General features: G+C 41.1%; 1 protein-coding gene across 2 annotated transcripts in view; it reads right to left on the bottom strand.

The window, feature by feature from the left end:
* Positions 1-3,966: 3,966 nt before the first annotated feature.
* Ywhae (tyrosine 3-monooxygenase/tryptophan 5-monooxygenase activation protein, epsilon) overlaps positions 3,967-22,302 on the bottom strand; it is a 37,692-nt gene continuing 19,356 nt past the window's right edge. Inside the window, exons 2-7 of one of the 2 annotated variants that reach the window (XM_087571256.1) lie at positions 17,256-17,455; positions 14,656-14,762; positions 13,508-13,714; positions 10,935-11,071; positions 6,864-6,908; positions 4,180-5,177 (exon numbers count right to left, since the gene is read on the bottom strand). In XM_087571256.1, coding sequence (XP_087427382.1) covers positions 6,901-6,908; positions 10,935-11,071; positions 13,508-13,714; positions 14,656-14,762; positions 17,256-17,455 — 659 coding nt within the window. In that variant the 3' untranslated portion in view covers positions 4,180-5,177; positions 6,864-6,900. Of the gene's footprint in view, positions 5,178-6,863; positions 6,909-10,934; positions 11,072-13,507; positions 13,715-14,655; positions 14,763-17,255; positions 17,456-22,302 lie in introns of both variants that reach the window. The other variant, NM_031603.2, reaches the window with a different exon arrangement.

Raw genomic sequence — 22,302 nt, 5'->3', positions numbered from 1 at the left:
GGGGTGGAAAGCAGGGCTTCTAGCCACCTCACGTGTAAGATGAACCCACTAAAAAGTGATGGAACTCTCCTGGGATCCTGGGACGTTTCTAAATTCCCAGTATATTACATGTCTGCTGAAGGAAAAAGACCCTTTGAGAAGTTGCAGTTCAGCCTTTCATCCCAAACGAGTATCTTCCTACTGGCCCATCGGAGTGGCAAAGAGGAAATCTGATACCAAAAACAAAGGTTATTCCAAAGTAACTAGGGCATCTCTTGATGCCCATCATCCACCTCGCGTCCTGGTCTCCGCCCCGCCCACCGCCACCGTTAGCCAATCCCTGAACGGGCTGGTCTTCCAACCCTGAGGCGGTGACCCTCTGACCTCTAGTGGCAAAAACGAGGAGCTGCACCTCCATGGCCCGCCTACCCGCCGACCTCCGGCCAAGCATGTCCAGCCCTTCGTCCTTATCCAGCCAAGTGAACCTCCCATTGCATGGACTCTGGCTGTCGTCGACACGGACTCGTGCACTGCTTACAGTTTTGCTGCCACGTGACGGCTGCAAAATACATCCTCAAACTGCAGCGCCACGACACAATTTTTGTAATCCTGTCTGACCTTCTCAAAGGTGTCCTTTTTAAGTCTTATTTGTTAATATTTATAAGGATATATAATTCAAAGTAAATGGGAATGTCGTATTGAAGTCGCACTAGCTTGGGAGACTCCTTCGAAGATATGGAGGGAACAAGTGAAAGGCAATTGGGGCTTACATGTGGCTTTTATTTTTGTTTTTTGAAATGCACTTGTAATCCAATTTGTGGTGATCCTACTGCCTCTCATTTACTCCTCACCAAGAGCTATTTGAAACAGGCTCCCAGGTTACATATAGAGAAACAGACTCCGAGGTTTGACTAAGTGAGGCTGACCAGATACACTTGCCACACAAGCCTCAAGATCTGAGTGATCCCTGGAAGCCAAATAAAAAAAGGCAAGACTTTTTCTGGTGTGGCCCACACCTTTAATCCCAGCACTTGGGAGTCAGATGGATCTGAGTTGAAGGCCAGCCTGGTCTACACACCCACTTTCAGGACAGACAAAGCTACATAGTTAAGACCCCATCTCGAGTCCAGAGGCAGTGGAGAGTAGATCTCTGAATTCAAGGCTATCCTCATCTACAGAGCTAGTTCTAGGACAGATAGGGCTACACAAAGAAACTCTGCCTCAACAAACAAGCAAGCAAAATCAGGGTATGTATGCCAGGTTGTGGTAGCCAAGGCCTTTAGTTCCAGCACTCAGGAGGCGGAGGCAGAGGCAGAGGCAGGCAGATCTCTGAATTTGAGGTCAGCCTGGTCTACAGAGTTAAGTTGTAGTTCAAACCATTTCAAAAACCAAGAAAAATCAGGATGTAATGTGACATTAATAATCCCAGCAATTCCAGGGGCCATAGGCAATTGGGGACAGGGGAATTACCCAGAGCCTTCCTGACGACTAACCTAGAATAAACACCTGAGAAACAAGAGCGCCCCTGCATCAAGGGATAAGGTGAGAACAGTTATCTTCTGACCTCCACACAACTGAGCCATCTTGCAGGCTCAGTATCTCAACCTCCCTCTCCCTCACTTATATACACAATAAAATTTTAAAATAAGTTTAAATGCTTGTAAACATCACATGGTGCTCAAACCTGGATCTCTGGGATCAGTGCTGTCCACAATGCTAGGATTGGTGCTGATGCTGGTGTACCTGAGGACAATCCTGTGATCTCCACAGACGGACTTGAGCTAGAGGAGGCCAGAGAGGGTACTGGGGATGGAATACTTGAGGGGAATGTTCCAGGTGAAGGGAACATGTGGCCTCTTGGAACAGGATTAGGCTTGGTATGGCTGAGGAACCTCAAGGAGCCCAGTGTGGCCAATTGGGGGTAGGTAAGGAACGAGGGCAGTGCACATAAAATATTTCAAATTAATTATATTTACTGAACCCAATGTTCAGGGGATGCTACTAAATCAGGAGCTCACACTTTAGGAGACTCAGCCTCTGTAGCCCAGTCAATGGAGTAACTATCCTTGCAGGGTTAATCACTTTCCTGTATCACATTTGCTTGGAAAGGCCCATGAAGGGCTGGGTGATGTTGCAGTTTAGAGAATTTGTTGCTTTTTCGTAAGACCTGACTTCTGTTTAACTACATGGCAGCTCACAACTGCCTGTAACTTCAGTTCGAAGGGATCAGGCTCTTCAGTGAGGAGTGCTTACATACCTACTGTACATACATAACATGCAGGAAACACATGTACAATTCTTTCAAAAACTTGGTGGGGCGTGGTGGTACAAACCTTAATCCCCAGCACTTGGGAGGCATAGGCAAGCATAGGCAGTCAAGAGTTTGAAGCCAACCTGGGCTACAGATAGATGGGTAGCCAGGGCTACAGAGAAACCATCTCTGGAAAACAAAAAGTCACTGTTTAGGACTTGGGTTTGCTGGCCACATTGAAGTCCACATTCTGGACAAGCTAACTTGACAATGACCTCTGTATTAGCCAGGCTTGGGGTTATTAGCTTGGTTGGCACAGTGCTGCCCAGTGGACAAGCTCTAGGTTTTATCCTCAAGCACACACCTGTCCTCCCAGCACCAGGGAGATGGAGGCAGCAAGTTGAAGACATCCTGGACTGAATTCCCAGGCCAGCCTGAGTAAGAGACCCAAACTCACAAAACAGAATTAGGTGTTACTTCACGCTAAGGATGAACTCAGCATCAGGCTAAGGTTGGATGTCTGAAGGGTTTTTTTTTAATTCAGTTGTTTTTGCCTTTTTTGAGACAGGGTTTCTCTGTATAGGTGTCTGTCCTAACTCTGTTGACAAGGCTGACCTTGAACTCAAAGAGATCCACCTACCTTTGCCAGAATTTTTTGTTTGTGTTTTTAGCTTTGTTGTTTAAAAAACAATTTTTTCTTCCTACTAAATATATACTCCAGTTTGCTGGTGCTTGTGGAGGCCAGGTGTCAATTCTGTTGGAACTGGAGTTACAGGCAATGGTGAACCACTCAATATGGGTTCTGGGAATTGAACTGGAGCCCACTATAGTATGTGCTCTTACTCACTGGACCGCGTTTCCAGTCAGCACTATTATCTTCACTATCTGGATCAAGTCCAGCAATCAGGTAGACTTAGTGTTTGGTGCAGTAATACTGAACACCTGAATTCCCTGAGTGGCTTTAAAAAACGGTCTTACGACTTTGATTTTGGTCATAAACAAGTATCTGGAAACCTTATACTAGATATAAAGCAATCAATCATCTGAAACCCCTTTATGACACTTAAGACAACTGTCTCCTATCAAGTTGATGGAAAAGGAATTCACAAAAATCATTATTTCATATGGTGGCATGTCCTGGAAATGAAAGTAGAATCTGGTTATGTGCATGCCTGTGATCCTATCAATTTGGAAGGCTGAGACAGGATAGTGCCTTTGAGTTTAGCTAGCCTGTGTGACTGGACTTTGTATAACAATCATGGTCCTCCTACACCCGATTACAGGAACTCTTAGAAAAAGTGGCACTCTTAGAAAAAGTCAACTGTTACCTGTTTTCTAATTGAAAATATTTTCAACCCCAGCATTGCAAAAGGAATGTTTTCTGACACAAGATATTTACAAATGCACCATGCTACCCCCTACCCATACAACACCTCAACACTCAACTGTATTATGGCAGCGAGACTAGGTGTGCCTTATGAGTTAGTCGTTCTCAGGAACTCAGGCATTTACCTGTTACACTACCACATGACCTGCCTCTGAAGAAACTGTTATAGCTGTTTTGGTTAATAGGTGACACTGACAAGGGATTCATTCAACTACGGTTCTTGCTGCTGACTTTTACAGTGAGAAGTATAATTGTACTTTAGACCAAGAATTATTTCCACACGCTGAGCCTCATCTGGTTGCAGAAGTCAGAATTACACATTAGAAAATGATCCATAGTTACACCTGTGTTAAATGATTGTTGTACTTTAATGATAAATTTAAACATAAATATTGTGTTGCTAACTGGTTTGAAAGACAGGACAATCTACTGACTTAGTTGTTCAACACCAGATTACAAGCAATTTCCCTACCCCACCCCCAAATACACATCATTGGGAAACAAATGATTTATGGGATAAAATGGGGGATATTTTCACATTCAGACAAACAATACTGTCAAATATGTTTGGACTAGAGATTTTATTTTAGAAGTATAAAGGATGGAGGCATAATATATTTGGCATTTTTAATTTAGGTTTGTTTTATTTAAGTTTAATGTTAATTCCATGCTGTGTTTCAGTAAGAACAATACAGATCTGTATCTGTGGCTCCAGTCAGATATCCAGTAGTACAAATTAGCTTCAAGTTACACATACTGAACAAAAGAGGTTGAGCGAGCGAAGGAGGAAGGGATGAGGGAGGCCGAGGAGGAGGGAAGAGGAAGAGTTGAACACGCATGCAGGCTTCCATACCACCTTCAATGCTAACCTGCGTCAGAGGGAGGAGTCGGCAAGAATGAGCAGCCGCGGACTGTTGGACTGTTACCAGCACCGTGCTTTTCAGCAGCCCTTCAGCAGAGTTCCAAACACACGTTACAGCAAAACCATTACCGCAAACTCCCCCAAAACACCTCAAGCTAACACCCAATTTAAGTTTAAACATTGGTATAAAATTCAATTTAACAATTAAAAAAAGGAAAAATGACAGCGCATATGCCTCTATTGTGTGATTAATCTTTCTTAGATGCATCACCTAGAAGTCTAATGGCTCTCAAATGTCATTTCCATTTCTAATGATGATCTTGCCACATGTGGCCGGAGACAATACAGTAATGCTGAAAAAGCCTCTATGCAGTCCTGTTAGTGTCGTAAAGAACCTAAAGCTGGGACCAGTAAAATCCACAGAAATTCACTCTTGCCTTAAGAACTTCTGAAAACTGTTTGTTTTAAAAAAGGGGAGGGGAGAAAAAAAAGAAAAAGAAAGAAAAACAACAGGGCAGGAACCTAAATTCTGAGACCAAATGTGAAAGTCAAATTTGGTGGTTCTCAGTGACAATGGGGAACTTCCAAGGGCAGGGGTGGGGTGGGGTAGTCAGAGATGGTTTCTCTTGTTGGCTTTATTACGTCTCACTGATTCTCATCTTCCACATCCTGCAGCGCTTCTTTATTCTGCTCTTCACCTGTAAGGAAAAAGAACAGTTACTGCCACATACGCTAATGGTCACAAAGACACCATTCCAAGCTAAGGGCCTCTAGTTTCACTATAACTGTTAGCAAATATGAGCAGGCAAAGGTCTTCTAACCCTTACAGCTGAGGTACTTAAACCAAGAGCTACCAACCACAGTCCTGAAATAATCGAGTGTTAACAAATGATAAAATTAAAAATGTTAAAGGTTCGGAAATCAAAAGTCTCTGTTAAACAAGCTTTTCAAAAGTAAACACAAAAACACACTCTTTTAAAATGACCTTCAAACCACCCTGTGTTTCTTGGTCAAATACTCTTTCTCAATAACCTCACCTCTTTAAGAACCAATAGTATTTTGCTTTGACCTGGGGTAGAGGAGGTACTTATCCACAAGCTCAATATCAGCTATCCTTCCAGAGAATATAAGCATCACAGGAGTTCTACGGTGTGTGGGAGAGATTGCTATGTATACGAACATCTCTTTTACGGTGGCCAGATAGGCCAAACAGCAGATATTATTCTTCAGAGTGAAGCACATGGTCACTGAGGTTATTACAGAAGGGCATTTGGGCCAACTTTCATGCCATTTCTCTTTACTCTTTGAACATGACAATTAGCCTGCCAAATTTCAATTGCATTGCTAACATGCAAGAGAAAGCCAAGTCTATTCACGGGAAGATCATCTACCTACTTATAAGCATGAATCAAGTCAGCCATAGTTAAGGAAACATGCGAAGCTTTTGCCCCACCCCACCCCCCAAATAAAAAAAGATCCGACAAGTAAAAATTGTATCCTTTTGTACATTATAATTTTGGAGAACTATTTTTAATTAAAAAAAAAAAACTTCAATTAACTGGAGGGTTGGGGGTGAGGTGGGGTGGAGTGGTAGTGGTGGTAGTAATACAGCATGTACTTGCACACAAGGCTCTATGTTCACTCCTCAACAATAAATAAAAAGAACATATAACCACACACTCAGTTAAGTGCTACTAGAACATTTAACAAACACAAGCAGTCTAACGAGAACAGCTTAGAGGACAAGCTTCCTGTTTGCAATGCTCACACATGTAGCGTTTACATGGAGTCTAAAGCATCACAGCAGCAGTAAGCATCAAGAAAGTTCTCTAAAGTTCTTGTGGTGAGAAAAAGTGACACTGATGTGATTAACAAGTTACATAAAAGGCCAAGCCTTCTTATCACAGCACGAGGGTTCAAAGGTCAGTATGAACTACATATTAAGATGCTGTCTCAATGAAAGCTGCTTAGAGCACATGGAGGGTTTAACTTGTAAGATGGGAAAGACATGCGCAGACAAACATAACCATCCTAGGAAAGAAGAGGGAGGCCAACCCTCCAGAGCAAGGCACCCACGCAGGAGCTTGCACGGTCAGTCTCATCTGTAAAAGGACACACTTGAAGTGTGCTAGCGGACCAAAGGAGCACACACAAGCAACTGGCAAACATGGCAAGAGTCCCAGGCACTCAGACACAAGACAAAGTCACACATCGTATAAGCCACACCTAACTAGCCAAGGCAGGGGAGCAGGCCATGGCTGTCTCCAGACTTAGCACCTGAGAAGGTAACCAACCAGGTGAGTCTGTGGGGACAGGTGCTCACAGGCAAGCATTATTAGTGAGACCCAAACAGCAGAGCTCCCTGCAACACAACAATGACTTACAACGCAGTTTTAAGGGAAGGAAGAGTTGGGTTTTCCTTTAGGAATCTACAGTCAAGGAGAGAGGGAGGGAGATCAGGTGAGAGCACATTACAGGAAAATAAACCACAATATGACAAAGGGAACATCAAGAGTCAGCTCTGGTCTTTCTACTTGAACAAACCTCAAGAAGTAAATAACCTGTCTAATTTTTCCTTTACTACTTTAAACTCTGGATGTTTGTAAGTGGGGAGGGTGCACTGACGTATCTTTGCCCACTTCAGGAGTAGAAGGCAAAGCATAGGCAGAGCATACACATTTCCTCTCTATGAAACCAATCCTTTTAAGACTTGGAGAAACAGACTGAATACCCTGGGAAACAGCAGCTGGGTGATGGTGAGTGATGCTGGCAATGCCTTTTATCCCAGCAGAGACAAAGACAGACAAATCTCTGAGTTCAAGGTTAGCCTTGTCTAGAGCATTAGTTCCAGGACAGTCAGGTTTACACAGAGAAAGCCTGTCTTGAAAAACCAAAAACATGAGGGGGGAAAAAACCCATAACCACGGGAAACAGCAGGATCACAGAATCTCTGTCCTCCACAGACACACACAATGAACTACAACTTTCCTTTTTTAAAAAGAAATCATCTTCCTGAGCTAGTACGGTGGCGTATCTGCTCTGGCTCTTCTTACAGATGACATGGGCTCAGATCTTAGCACCATGTGGTGACTCACAGCCATCTGTAATACAAACTCCAAATGATCTGACACCCTCTTCTGGCCTCTGCAGGTACTAAGCAGACATGTAGTGTACATACACACATCACGCACAAAAAACACACACAAAATAAAAATGAAACAAAAAAATTATGTTCCAATAACGACCAGTCATTAGCAGGATCTACAGGAAAAATATACAAGAAAAACACATGAGACTCATCAGAAATTCCCAATTCAAACAAAGCATTTAATAACTCTATGTTTCATGTAAAAGTCTCTTAAGCTATATGCTGGAAGGTTGCCAATATCAGCAATATTGGAAGGGGAGGCACCTAAGGAAAAACAGCACCCTAGGCTCTCTGTCCTCTGGCTTCTGTATGTACCACAAACTGCTGCCACTCTCCTACCTTAGAATTTTTAAAACTTTTAAAACTTAGAACACAAGATGGAAAAAACATAAGCAAAGTGTGGTTGGTGCACACCTTTAATCCCAGCAATCAGGAGGCAGAGGCAGGTGGATCTGAGTTCAAGGCCAGCCTGGTCTATGTGAAGAAACTAGGAGCCCTGACCTACCAAAAAAGATGGAAAGAAAGACTTCATGAAGTTGTCTTCAGACTTCCATGTGTGCATGCTCATGAAAATAGGTGTGCACACATACATCAAAAATAAAGTGTAATTAAGAATAAATGTGTATAAATTATATTTTATTCTTGTAATTGGGGGGGGCTTGAGATAAAGTTTCAGACATAGGTACACATCTACTCACATCCATGCATAATTACCTAAAAGGGGGGGGGGGGTGTTATTTTTCAGACAGGATTTCTCTGTGTAGCCCTGGCTGCCCTCAGACTTGCTCTGTAGACCAGGCTAGCCTCAAACTCACAGGTGGCTGCCTCTGCCTCTTGAGTGCTGGGATTAAAGGTGTGTCACCAAGGTCAGCCTAGAATGGCATTATAATCCAGTAAATTTAAAATTTAATGTCCCCAAAGATTTGAAAGGTATAGTGTTCAATACTGCTGCTCAGCAAGCTCTCCTGTCTTCCCTTATTCCTTCTAAGATAGAGCTATTAGCCCTCCGTAAACTATGGAGCACTACAAAATGCAGCTGACTACAGTCATTCTGCAAACTTACTGTTAAAGTACAACAAAATCTACAGCTACCAAGAACTTTAGGTCACAGTCATCAGTTCTCCTTAAGGCTGACAGAGGCTGTGTAATGCTATGTGGAAAAGTAGGCCATGGCTCTCTCAAGGCTGGAAAAGAAGTTCATATCATGTATCTCATTACAACACTCGTCATAGAATATATAAATATCTGATGACCTAGTGAGCTTTGAGAAGCTAAACCAAACAAGGTCTCACGTAGGTAGCAAAAATAAAGTAGGAAAACTCAGCTTTGCTACAAAAGGGAAGTTATACCATTCATAACCCACGGACATTTCCAAGAACAATCAATATAAAGCCTATCTATCTAACCAGAATTAAATATAGGCTTCTGCCTGAGTAACACGCTTAACATGATTGCAATTAATACAAACTCCAGGGGCTGGGCAGTAGTGGTGCACATCATTAATCCCAGCACTCCCCAGGTGGATCTCTGTGAATTTGAGTCCACCCTGGTTTTCAGAGCAAATTCCACGATAGCCAGGACTACACAGAGAAACCCTGTCTTGACAAATAAATAACAAAACCCACAAACTTGGGCTGGAGAGATGGCTCAGCAGTTAATAGCACTGGCTGCTTTTTTAAAGGTCTTGAGTTCAATTCCCAGCAACCACATGGTGGTTCAGAACAATCTGTAATGGGATCAGGTGCCCTCTTCTAGTGTGTCTAAAGACAGCTACAGTGTACTCACATATATAAAATAAATATAGAATATAAATAAACCTAAAACTCACAAACTTTGGAGTTGGAGATGGTTCAGCAGTTAGGGAATGCTTACTGCCTCTTCAGAAGACATTTGAATTATATTCCATATTCCCATTATCCACATGGTGATAACCCCACTTCCAAGGTATCTGATACCCATTTCTAACTTTGCTGAACACTGAACATGTATGAGATGTTCATGCATGCATGCCAGCAAAACATTCTAAATAAATAAATAAATAAATAAATAAATAAATAAATAAATAAATGAGGAGACAGCTCAGAAGTTAAGAACAGTAGTTGTTCTTTCAGAGGACCTGAGTTCAATTCTTAGCACCCACACGTAGCACACAGCTGTACCTCCAGTTCTAGGGAATTTCACAAACTCTTCTGCCCTCTGAAGGTACGCGGTACACAAACATATATGCAGGCAAATAATAACAACTGTTTAAAAAATGAATCTTATTTTAAAAAATGTTTCCAATCCCCCACACATCAACTGTACAAAACTACCTCGTGATATAGAACAACCCCAAATAAGACAGCTAGCTGTACTTCTCCAAAGTGTTAGAACATGTGCTTAACATGCACAAGGGTCTGAATCTACCCTACACACACATACCCCTACCTCTACCTTAAAAACACAATAAACTTCAACTTTTGTATCTCAAGTTAAAATTTACCCACACATCTCCCAAACATCAATTACTTCTGCAAAAAAGTTAACTGTAAATGAAAATCCAAGACCAGATAATACCATAATTCATGTATGGACGGACTTAAGGACAGAACCCTAGGGAAAACCAGTTGCTTTTTAGAGAAAAAGATTTCTACACAGGCACTCAAATACAGCCAGAGATTAAGTTTGTACCTGGCATGCACAGGCCTAAGGTTGGAAAAGAGAACCCACACATAGAAAAAATGTTTCATTAATATCTACTAATGCAATATAGTTTTATAAGCAACCGCTGTCACCCTCTCCCAAGTACATTTTGGGGATATAAAAGGAAATGACAGAGCCTGGAAAGATGGCTCCAAGCTTAAGAATACTGACTGTTCAATCCCAAACACCCACATGGAGGCTTATAAATATCTGTAACTCCAGTTCTAGAAGATGCATTGCTGCCTCTGGCCTCAGAGAGGACATTCATGCAGTACACAGACATATAATTTAAAAATTATAAGTTTGTAAAATAAAAAGGAATGATGGTTTCCTGTAATTCTGTCCCTATAGTGACTAGTGCAGGGTGAGTGAGTACTAACAAAATTAAAGGCAAAACCTTTCCACTAAATATTAGCATAGTATTTCTACACCATGTATGAAATTGTCAAATAGGCCTTTTACTTTCACTATAAAGAGGTCAAAATGGTACTCAGACACGACTTCCTACAGAAGGAATAAACGTTAACTACTGCAGACAGGCTGAGTCTGAATTATAGACCAAGACTAAGAAACAGCAAAGAATTTAGAAGAAGCAACGTTAGAGAAGCAGTCTGGGCTTGCTCACCATCGCCCTGCATGTCTGAGGTCCACAGCGTCAGGTTATCACGTAGCAGCTGCATGATGAGTGTGGAGTCCTTATAGCTTTCTTCACTCAGCGTGTCCAGTTCTGCAATTGCGTCATCAAAAGCTGCTTTTGCCAACCTGAAATGAACACACTATCATTAACCAACTAACAATAAAGAAAGCAACAATGGGCACGTCTCTCAGTGATTCTACCAGTCACAAAGACAATTGCCTAGATAACTTTAAATATTTTTTGTCCAGCTTGGTTTTTTTTTGTTTTTTTTTCAGAGCTGGGGACCTAACCCAGGGCCTTGCGCTTCCTAGGCAAGTACTCTACCACTGAGCTAAATCCCCAACCCCCAGCTTGTTTTTAATAATAAAAAATACATTTCTAAAATTTTATATAGATGAACCTGTCATAGTTGCCTCTCTATCTCCATCACATAAATCCTAAGAACTAAACTCTGGCTATGAGGCACCCTACCTACTCAGCCATCTCAATAAATGCTAGAATTGCTTTTTAAACACTTTCCTATATATAAACCAAGGCAGTCCTTGGAATCCCAACCCTAGCCAAGAGTGCTAGTACATAACTAACTTCTGCACTTGGAAGGGAGCAAGATCTAGTTCCATGCCAGCTGGGGTGACACAGTGAGAGCATATCTCAAAGCAATTATATAAACTGCCTCAGTCTCTCACAGCCCTGTACAACCTCACTCAGCTAAGGCGCTAATTCTTTAAAAAAAAAAAAATTTTTTTTTTGATGTGTGTGTGTGTGTGTGTGTGTACAAGAATGTAGGTGTCTGATGAGGGCTGAGGCATCAGACCCCCTAGAACTGGAGACATGAGCAGTTGGGGAGCTGCTTAATGTGGATGCTGGAAATAAAACTCAGGTCACCTGAAAGCACATATTCTTAACACTACGCCATCTCTCTAGCCCCAAGGCACTAATTATTAGTATGATTTATACAAACTATTATAAATAGGCTAGACCGTAAAGAACTATATACCCCACCCAAAACCGCCATAAAAATATATGTGTGATATTTTTCTGAGTTCTATTAAGTTTTAATGAAAGAGAAAATCTTGGATGCACAATAGTATCAATCAATACATTTTAATAGAGACTGGACTATGTGAGCCAATTTACCAATGAGCAACAGCCTCAGTCCCATTGGCTACATCTTAAAAAAAGAAATGAAATCTACACTTAGCCAAGGCAAAGAGGCATCTGTATGGGAAACAATAGTGAGAAATTCAGTCAACACCAGCACTAACAGCTATAGCTTCTTCAGTAAAAATCTATGGAAACCTTGTCATTCAGATAACAGGTACAACTACCTCCACATTGTTCTCTGACACACACACAGAGAAACACATACACACACACATTAAACACCTTTTATTTTGCACTGTGAGTGGGCATGTGGGTCCTGGAGGTGACTCAGGCTGGCAAGCCTCATGGCAAACATTTTTACCTGCTGAGCCACCTCCCTGGCCCATACATTTAAAAAAAAAAAAAAAATTTAAGAGGTGCCAAGTGAGAAAAGCAGGCAATGAATGTCCACTTTTCCCTCCCACCTCAACCAGGCATAAACACAAACATATATACACAAAAAAAAAACCTTAAAACACACAGGCCTTGGATTCAATTTTCTGCACTAAAAACAGGGGGGAAAGTTCATATATCAATGCACTTTACAAAAGGTGAAAAGAAGCCGGCGATTTCACACTGTAACCAAGGCAAGTGTGCTCATCCTCCTGCCTCAGTCGCCTGAGGACTGGATTACAGGCACAAGCCACCACCCCTGGATGGGATAGAAGATTTATAGATACTGTTACCAAGAAATTAAAACAATTTTACTTATGTAAGATGCCAAGAACAAGCAAATTCAGACAGTGAAACAGGTTAGGAGAATCTGGATAAGAGTCACAGGTTAAACTCAGATAGGGTGGAGTGAGGAAAATGTTTTGAAATTAGCTGATGCTGAGGGTTCTAAAGCATGATTTAAAAACCAGAAACAACCTGAAAAATGGGAGAAAAGGAGGTTGGAGAGATGGCTCAGTGGTTAAGTACATTAGCTGTCCTTCCAAAGGATCTATGTTCAGTTCCCAGAACTCCCCAAAAGAGTTCACAACTAGTGAGTGCCATGATTTGACTCCTAGGGCCCATCATAGCAGGGAGAGAATCAATTCCCTCAAGTTGTCCTCTGATTTTCATCTGCCCAGCTATGGGGACATCTACGCATCTACACCCACAAATGTGCAAAAAAACTTAGCATGACAATAGTGTCACATCACCAATGAGAGTAAAAATAAGACTTCATATTAAACAGAAAATATTTTTGAAAAGGAAAGTTGTTCACTAAGAGTAGTAAGAGTATAATCCATTCAAGGCTATACTAGACACCTAGTACCAAGACCATGCCTCAAACAAAGCAAGCAACCCCAAAAGACTGAATAAACGCTAATAAAAATTAAGTCAAGAGAATCCTGTGACACCTACAAGAAGACAGAAGGCAGGTCCTCTAGAGCCTTTGCACTCCACACTGGGAACTTTCGTCCACTACTTACCTGCAGGCACGGTCGGGGGAATTAAGAATTTCATAGTAGAATACGGAAAAGTTGAGAGCAAGACCTAAACGAATGGGGTGCGTTGGAGGAAGTTCTGTCATCGCAATGTCACTAGCAGCTTTGTAAGCCACAAGGCTGTTCTCTGCTGCCTCCTTCCTGTCGTTTCCTGTGGCAAACTCAGCCAGATACCTGTGGTAGTCCCCTTTCCTACAATACAATAGTAGACAAAAAACACAATTAGAAAATTACATGTCCTTACAGCATGGCAATTTTCTCTACCATGTAGTACATGACAAAATGTTATGTTAACACTTAAGATACAGATTTTTTCTGAAACTTTAATAAATGACATATTTTTAGAAACTTTACAAAATTCAGAATCCATCAGGATGGCTCATCTTTTCTTTCTTTACCTGTTTTAAATTATTGGCAAACTATCTCAGAAATAACTGAAGAAAAAAAGATTCACAGAAGTGTCTCTGAAGAAAGGCGTATATTCACTCATCACACAACACATTTGCTGCCATCGCTTCAGTGCAGGAGCCCAGGAGCCCCGAGCACGCTGAGCCCCCACTATCCCTGAGTAATTCTCAGCCTTACTTCTCTACAGAAAGTTAAGATTATACTGTGAACTGGGAAACTTTAGCTAAAAAGACCAGGAAATCAAAAGCCCAGGCAGGGTGTGGTAACATACAATCCTAGCACTTAGGAAGTTGACCAGATCACTCCAAACCTGAGATGAACCCAATCTACACAGTTCAGGACAATCTGGGCCACACTAACCTTTTCTCAAAATAAACTAGGCATGGTGGTACACACCTCAATCCCACCCAGGAAACAGGCAAACAGATCTCTAAATTCTAGGCTAGCATGGTCTGTCATTAGTTGAGCTCCAGGCCAGTCAGGGATGGTGGGGGTAAGGGAGGGTGGATCAATAATAAAAAGCTAGGTATTTTGTACAGATACTTTGCACAACAGTCAGACAATCTCAAATATAACAATTCATTAGCATTGTGTTTTCAACTAATTAAAACTTTTACGTTCTGATAACTAACCCTCCAAATTCTCAACTATTTTTAAATAAAAGTTGAAAATCTACATCTTTACAACTTTACATCTTACATTTTCCCTTCTAGTATAGGACCTACATTTTATAATAGAAAACCTTGGACTCGCCAGTGTTAGCTGCTGGAATGAGGTGCTTGTCCAGTACATCCAGAATGTCACAACAGATTAACTTGAGCTCAGTTTCAACCTAGGGAGGGAAAACACCAGATTAACTTAGGCAATTATATTCCACCTGAGTCTAATCTTTAGAAGAACCTAGTCTTTTTTTTTTAAAATATTCTATTTATTTATTACATATATGAGTACACTGTAGCTGTCTTCAGACACACCAGAGGGCATCAGATCCCCTTACAGATGGTTGTGAGCCACCATGTGGTTGCTGGGAATTGAACTCAGGACCTCAGGAAGAGCAGTCGGTGCTCTTAACCACTGAGCCATCTCTCCAGCCCCGAGAAGAACCTAGTCTTAAATCATGTTATATCTCCAAATTCTTACTCCTTAACCTTAAGTTGACAGAAAACTGTTACAAGTATGGAAACCCTCTTCTTCCTTAAAGCTCACACAACCCCCACAGTTCACCTAAAGCATCACCTGGACTCAAGAGTGTGAGGCACTTACATGAATTAATTCCCATTATAAGGTACCAACTGTGATGGTTACTCTTGGTTTGTCTGCTTGACTATATACTTGGAAGTAACTAAAACAGCCAACTTGAGATGGGAAACCCATCCCAAATCACGAGAAGTTAGAAGACCCACCTAAACCTGGGCCACAGTTTCTGGTGGCAGCTTTAAAATGACAAGGATGAAGGAGAATGGTGCTTTCTCTGCACCCACTCTGTCATCTATCCTGAACCATCCCTTCCTGGTATTAGAACCTATCCTCTGAAGCTCCGATGTCCAACTGAAAACTGGCAGCTTTCTCTACACCTCCCAGAGACTCCAGCTCTAGACTGAACTGCTCCAACACCTAGTCTCAAGACAACTACTAGATCCTTGGCCATTCTGTCAGGACACAGCTATCATTGGACTACTTGGGCCACAGTCTGTAAGTCACTCTAATAAATCGTGTGTGTGGTGTGTGTGTTCATTTAAAGATAGAACATTTGCCCAAAGGCCATCAACTTATAAGAACTTCAAAAAAACAGGAGAGTGAATGGACTAATTCCCAGCACCACAACAAATATGTAAGGAGAATGTTACAGGATTTGAACCAAAGCAATTCCAAGACAAAAGTCAAAATTCAAATCCACTTTGTCTTCAGTACCAATATGTTCCTACAATCACTCACTCTACTGTAGAGATCAAGAACCGGTTACAACAGAAAAAAAAAATCTGTAGGCCAAAAAATTTTTTTAAAGATTTATTTATTCTAGGGGGTTGGGGATTTAGCTCAGTGGTAGAGCGCTTGCCTAGGAAGCGCAAGGCCCTGGGTTCGGTCCCCAGCTCCAAAAAAAAGAACCAAAAAAAAAAAAAAAGGACCAACTCCCACAGTTGACTTCATCTCCACATGCACCATGGCAACCACCCATGCACATACACAAATAAATGAACTATTTGTTCACAAATAAATATGTGAACACAAAAAACTGAAGTTGTCCTATGTAGTCAGTCACTACAAGCAGTCAATGAAGTGCTTTACAATAGCCATAGAAAAAGCAACCACTCCATTTATTCTGTATGTGTGTTTTGTTCAAAATGTAATACCTACGCTGAACACAGCTCAGTGGCATAGTGTGCACCCCAAGCCTAATCCTGAGTACTGCACCTCCCTATGAGAAATCTCCCCCTGTGCAACTTCTAAATCAGCTCTTTGCTTTTATCCCAAAATACTCTCTAGGTGTAATTTCTAATCAAGATTAAATGAAACGCTAACAAAATACATTTACATATATACTTATGTAGCTTATATTACGCAGTGACCTAAAATTACTTAAAGCTACAGGCCTGAGATTTAGCCAGATACTCAAACAAACAGGTCCCCTTTCTCTACCAGGTTATTAAATATAAACATAAAAGGCAACAATTTAGGACATTCAGGTAAAAACCACCCTGTTACTTCTGTCACAAATGCTACTATTTCTGGTCACTGCTTTGGCTTGGATAAATGTCTTCTATGCTTCCTAGCTCAAGATAAAAGTAGTTTTGCTCTTAGACATGTACGCTGTCACTGCCATCCAAAATGCACAAACAGTGATTCAAGATCTACTTCAATCCAGGACAGAAACTCTAACTGTGAGCAAAATAAACGTGTTCTTTATATAAATTAATCAGTTTTAACAGAGATACAGAAACTAATGGCACTAAAACTGCAAATTAACTCAATGTCACCTTAAAGGAGAAACAATCATTCTTCCTTTAAAAAAACATGCTATCAAAAGCTGGGTGTGGTGGTACAATGCCTTTAATCCCAGCCTGGCCAACACCATGAGTTCCAGGCCTGCCAGGGATACAAAGAGAGACCCTGTTGGAGCACTGTCTGCTCTTCCAGAGAACTTAAGTTCAACTGTCAGCACCCACTTGGCAGCTTACAACAAACCACCTCTAACCTCCTTCTGGCCTTCAAGGGCACCAGGTACACACATGATAGATACAAAGATAGGTAAAGACAAATGCTCACGCATATTCAAAAAACAAAAACAAAACAAAACAGTATCACATCAAAATGGTTAAGAACTCACCATTTGCCGGTACTCCCGAATCATCTTTAATTTGTCCTCTCCTCCCTTGTTTTCTTCCTTCTGTTCAATGCTGCTGATTATTCTCCAGGATGCTCTTCTGGCTCCAATCACATTTTTATATGCAACAGATAAAAGGTTTCGTTCTTCAACTGTCAGCTCCACGTCCATTCCTGCTACTTTCTTCATTGATTCCACCATTTCTATGCAGGAAATGGTAAAAGGAGACTATAGATTTAACAAGTTTTGTTGACCCATCCCTTTCATGGTTATCTTTTTCCCCCTGCAAAGCTAATAGAAAACAAGAGATAATTAGGGGGGCTGGAAATCTAGAAGTAGGAGGCTGATGCAGGAAGACTGCCTTAAGTTCAAAATCCACTATGAGCTACAAAAGTATGGGACCAGCCAAAGCTACATAGGAAGAGCTGGCCCAGCTAGAACATAAAAGCCCCAGGCTTAATCTGGAGCATACATCCTTTCCAATTAAAACTTTATAATCATTAAGTGAGTCAAGTCAAGCATGGGGGTGGGGGGACAGCATACATGCATGCCTACAATCTTAGAAGACTAAGCCATCAATGAGTTAGATGTCAGTAGCTCTTGCCTTATTTCTTAGTACCAAGTGCTGAAACAGGATTTCTCTAAGTTTGAGGACAGCCTATATTGGGGGAAAAGGGGTAAGACGATCCACTCTGAATTCCTCTGTGGGTAGAAATTTTGGTGACTATTTATTTGTTACCACTAGATGGCAAGCAAAGAAAAGGAACCCGATAGTCTTGAGATAGTCCAAATAGAGTAATAAATAAATAAATAAATAAATAAATATTAATGGTTTGTGAATAACAATGGAAAAACTGAAAATGTAATAAATACTGAGTACCTACGATAAAGATAAAGGGGAAAGGTGGTTTAACAAAGGTCTATTACCAACTAGACCTTTAGATTTACTGATTCAGAGTCCCTGGTGTTAAGAAGCAAGAACCGGGGCTGGGGATTTAGCTCAGTGGTAGAGCGCTTACCTAGGAAGCACAAGGCCCTGGGTTCGGTCCCCAGCTCCGAAAAAAAGAACCAAGAAAAAAAAAAAAAAAAAAGAAGCAAGAACCTACACTTTAACAAGCAGAGGCATAGAGTAATACTCTGAGAGTTAAGTATACATTAGCCAAGAGTTATCACACAGTAAATTAGGCTATATTAAGCCAAATGCAATAGTTCATGCTGCAATTGTAACCCCTGCACTAGGAGTGCTAGTTAGAAGTCGTCTCATAAAAATTAGAGTGTTTTCCAAATTAGCAATCTGAGTTTTATGTTTCAAAATCTACCTCTTTACGTATGATTGCTGAAATGATTGAACCCAGGCCAGTTACATGCTAGATAAGCACTCAACCATTAAGCTATGCTCTCAGCTCCCCACTGTGGTTTTGGTCTGCATTTCCATAAGGGATGATGATGTTAAACTTCTGCTCCATCTTCTTTCTAGTTGCTTCTTAGTTGTTTTGGAGGGATGAACTGTCTTCAGATATTTGGCAGGGCCACCTAATTTTTAATAAATTCTTAAATGACCAGTATTAAACATTTATTTTTAAAATTCCAATAAACTCAGGCCCTTCATCTTTAAAATTTTCTATTCCTTTATGCAACAGACTCAGAGACAGCAAGCATCAGCATGAATCCTCCAAGGTCTAATCTCCTCTGAATGTCTACAAGGAGGGCCTATGAAGTCCTTCATGTAATTCATCTTTATTCTCTATTATTTTAAAAAGATGTATGTATTTATTTATTTATTTATTATATAATTACACTGCAGCTGTCTTCAGACACACCAGAAGAGGGCACCAGATCCTATTACAGACAGCTGTGAGCCACCATGTGGTTGCTGGGAATTGAACTGAGGACCTCTGGAAGAGCAGTCAGTGCTCTTAACCGCTGAGCCATCTCTCCAGTCCCCTTATTCTCTTAATACCATCAATGGAAGCATAACCCTAACAGTGTTCTTCAAAGCTATGCACAAAAGCTGCCTGATCCAACTCTGGACCAACCTGGCCATTCAAGGACTCCCACTAACCTATTAGCATAAAGTTCTTCAATCAACATGTCTAACATTTCATGAAATCTCTGTAGCAGATGTGATCAAAATTTCGGCAACTCAGGTTGGGGATTTAGATCAGTGGTAAGGCCCTGGGTTTGGTCCCCAGCTCCGCGGAAGGGGAGGAGGGAGAAGAACTGCAACTACTGACTGAATCACTACTTGGGGTAACAGACTTTTGAGTCTCTTCTCCCTCCACCATGTGGGTTCTGGGGATCAAAAAAAAAAAAAAAACAAAAACAAGAAACCTTCATGACAAAGATTGTTACCTGAGCCATACTGTACAGCCTGAACACATTTTCTGAAATTATTTTTTTTTTTTTGGTTCTTATTTTTCCGGAGCTGGGGACCGAACCCAGGGCCTTGCGCTTCCTAGGCAAGCGCTCTACCACTGAGCTAAATCCCCAACCCCTGAAATTATTTTTTAAGAGGCTGGGGAGTAAAGCAGGGTTCCTGTTATATAGCTCAGGCTGGCACCAAATTTCCACAAATCTTCCTACATCTGCATGTTGAGATTAAAGGCATACCCCACTTGCACCTGACAATTAGCTAGCTTTCTTTCCTTTTTGTGGGGTGGGGGTGGGGGAATAGGTGTTTGGGCTGCATATGTCTATGCATTACATGAATACTTAGTGCTGGAGGCTAAAAGGCAGAGCATCAGATCCCCTGAACCTAGCTGTGAGTTGCTAGAAAACAAACACAACTCCTCCGGAAGAGCAGCTCTCTTGACCACTGAGCCATCCATCTAGTCCTCTTAGACTTTGAATAGCTAGAGGACAATGAGTGGCTTGCTGAAAATCACTATTGCATAAAAATTCTGAAACATAATATCAAGACATCATAGACTATGTTAAATCAAACACACTAGATCTGTTGTGTTCTGGGTCATTTTCATTCACTGTGTGGTAATAGTCTAGATTAGTGAATTCCAGGCCAGCCAGGGTTACACAGTGAGATCATTTTTATTGTTTTATTTTGGGGTTTTTGTTGTTGCTTTTGAGACAGGATTTCTCTGTATAGCTGTCCTTGAATTCAGGACTCTTCTGCCTCCCCAAAGTGTCTATCAATACCATCCAGTTGAGACCATTTCTATTAATTAATTCAAGATGTGAATCTTGGGCATATTGGCACAATTTTGTAACACCAGCATTTAAAGCAGACACGAGAAATCAGGAGTTCAAGGTCATCCTCCTTTAAAGATAACCTGGGCAAATGAGAGCCAGTCTTTAAAAAACAAACAGCAACAACAAAAACAAGACAAAACAAAAACCCCTAAAATAACAGAAAATTTAATGTTAAGAAACTAAGGTTGAAATTGGTATGACATGAACCTTGAAACCTTGGAGTGAGAGGCAAGAGAGATGGCTAAGCAGCTAAGAATGTATGTATACAGTCCTCGTAAAGAACAGAACCTTTTCTAGCACTTATGCCAGACAAATTATAACCACCTACAACCTCCTTCCTACTCCAGCTCTAAGGAGATCCAATGTCTTACCCTTCTCCCTGATATCTGCACTCAGGAACACATATCTATACACATAACACACTTTATTTCTCTAAAGATCCTGATTTGAGATCCCAAGCTTAAGAAAGAAATTTGAGGACTAAAGAAATGGTTCAGCATTAAAAATACTTACTGCTCTTGCAGAGGACCTAAAGTTCAATTCCTAGCACCCATGTCAAGGATTACAACTGCTCTTAACTCCAACCCAGGATATCTGGCAACCCCTTCTGGCTTTCAAGGGCACCAGGCAATCAAACATTGATATAACACACACACACACACACACACACACACACACACACACACACACACACACACTCTCACTCACTCTCTTTTGTGACAGGGTCTGGTAGTCCCAGTCCTGGCTGTCCTAGAATTCATAGAAATATGCCCTTCTGCCTCTGATGAGATTAAAGGAATGTAACCACTATGACCAGGTAAAAATTTCTGTAGAGAGTTCTTAAATTTTGTAGAGAGATCCATCTCATGGCCCCTGGCATACAGTAAACTTAATTCTATATCAACTAGACCTAGCAGGATTAACCTTACAAAGGATATGTGAAATACCTAAATGATACAAGTATCTATTATGAAACTGGCAAGTTACCCCAGGGTCTAATTCAATAGTTCCTAATAAAACTGAAGGTCATGCTGGCTTGTCAGCAATATTCCTAAGGCCAGAGCACTCAGGATGACAGGAAACTGAAGCCAAGGGTATCTGGTTAAAGTCAGAACAATAAAGCCAAGACACAAACCTTAAGTGCAAGCCAAACAAGGTTACAAAAGAATGTATGTATGATAGTGACAGAAAATAAAAATCACCATCAAAATAGCAGTTCTTTGCTAGAAATTATCAAGAAAATGTAAACAAAAAAGTGCAGCATTTACTCTAGATGGTTTAGCAGGCTAATGCGCTTGCTGCCAAGCCTAGCAACCTGTGTTCAAGCTATAAAGTCAGAGTAGAGAGAGAACAGGCTGTCTTCTGACCTCTGTACACAGTACACCAGTGAATATGCATACATCCACACTAATATATGTGTCCTTTAAAAAAAAATTTAAGGGGCTGGGGATTTAGCTCAGTGGTAGAGCGCTTACCTAGGAAGCGCAAGGCCCTGGGTTCGGTCCCCAGCTCCGAAAAAAAAAAAAAAAAAAGAACCAAAAAAAAAAAAAATTTAAGAGCCAATTAAACCACAGTTTAAAAGGCTATCAAATTAGGTATCATTAAAAAGGCAAAGACACTTAAAAAAAAAAAAGGATAAAGACAAACTAGGCACTAGGCATGGATGGTGGTATAGTCTTTAATCCCAACACTCAGGCAGATCTCTGAGTTCAAGGATAGCCTGGTCTATACAGTAAATTCCAGGACATCCAGGGAGGGCTATGCAGGGAAGACCTGTCTCAAAAACAAAAACAGAGCACACCAAAACAAAACAAAAATCCAAAGTAGAGACAGAACATTGATA

This window comes from Rattus norvegicus, chromosome 10, assembly GCF_021556685.1.
Source record: "Rattus norvegicus strain SHRSP/BbbUtx chromosome 10, alternate assembly SHRSP_T2T, whole genome shotgun sequence".
In the NCBI taxonomy this organism is placed as follows: Eukaryota; Metazoa; Chordata; class Mammalia; order Rodentia; family Muridae; genus Rattus; species Rattus norvegicus.
Note: the sequence above shows the minus strand (reverse complement) of the source record. Positions and strands in the feature narration are given on the sequence as shown.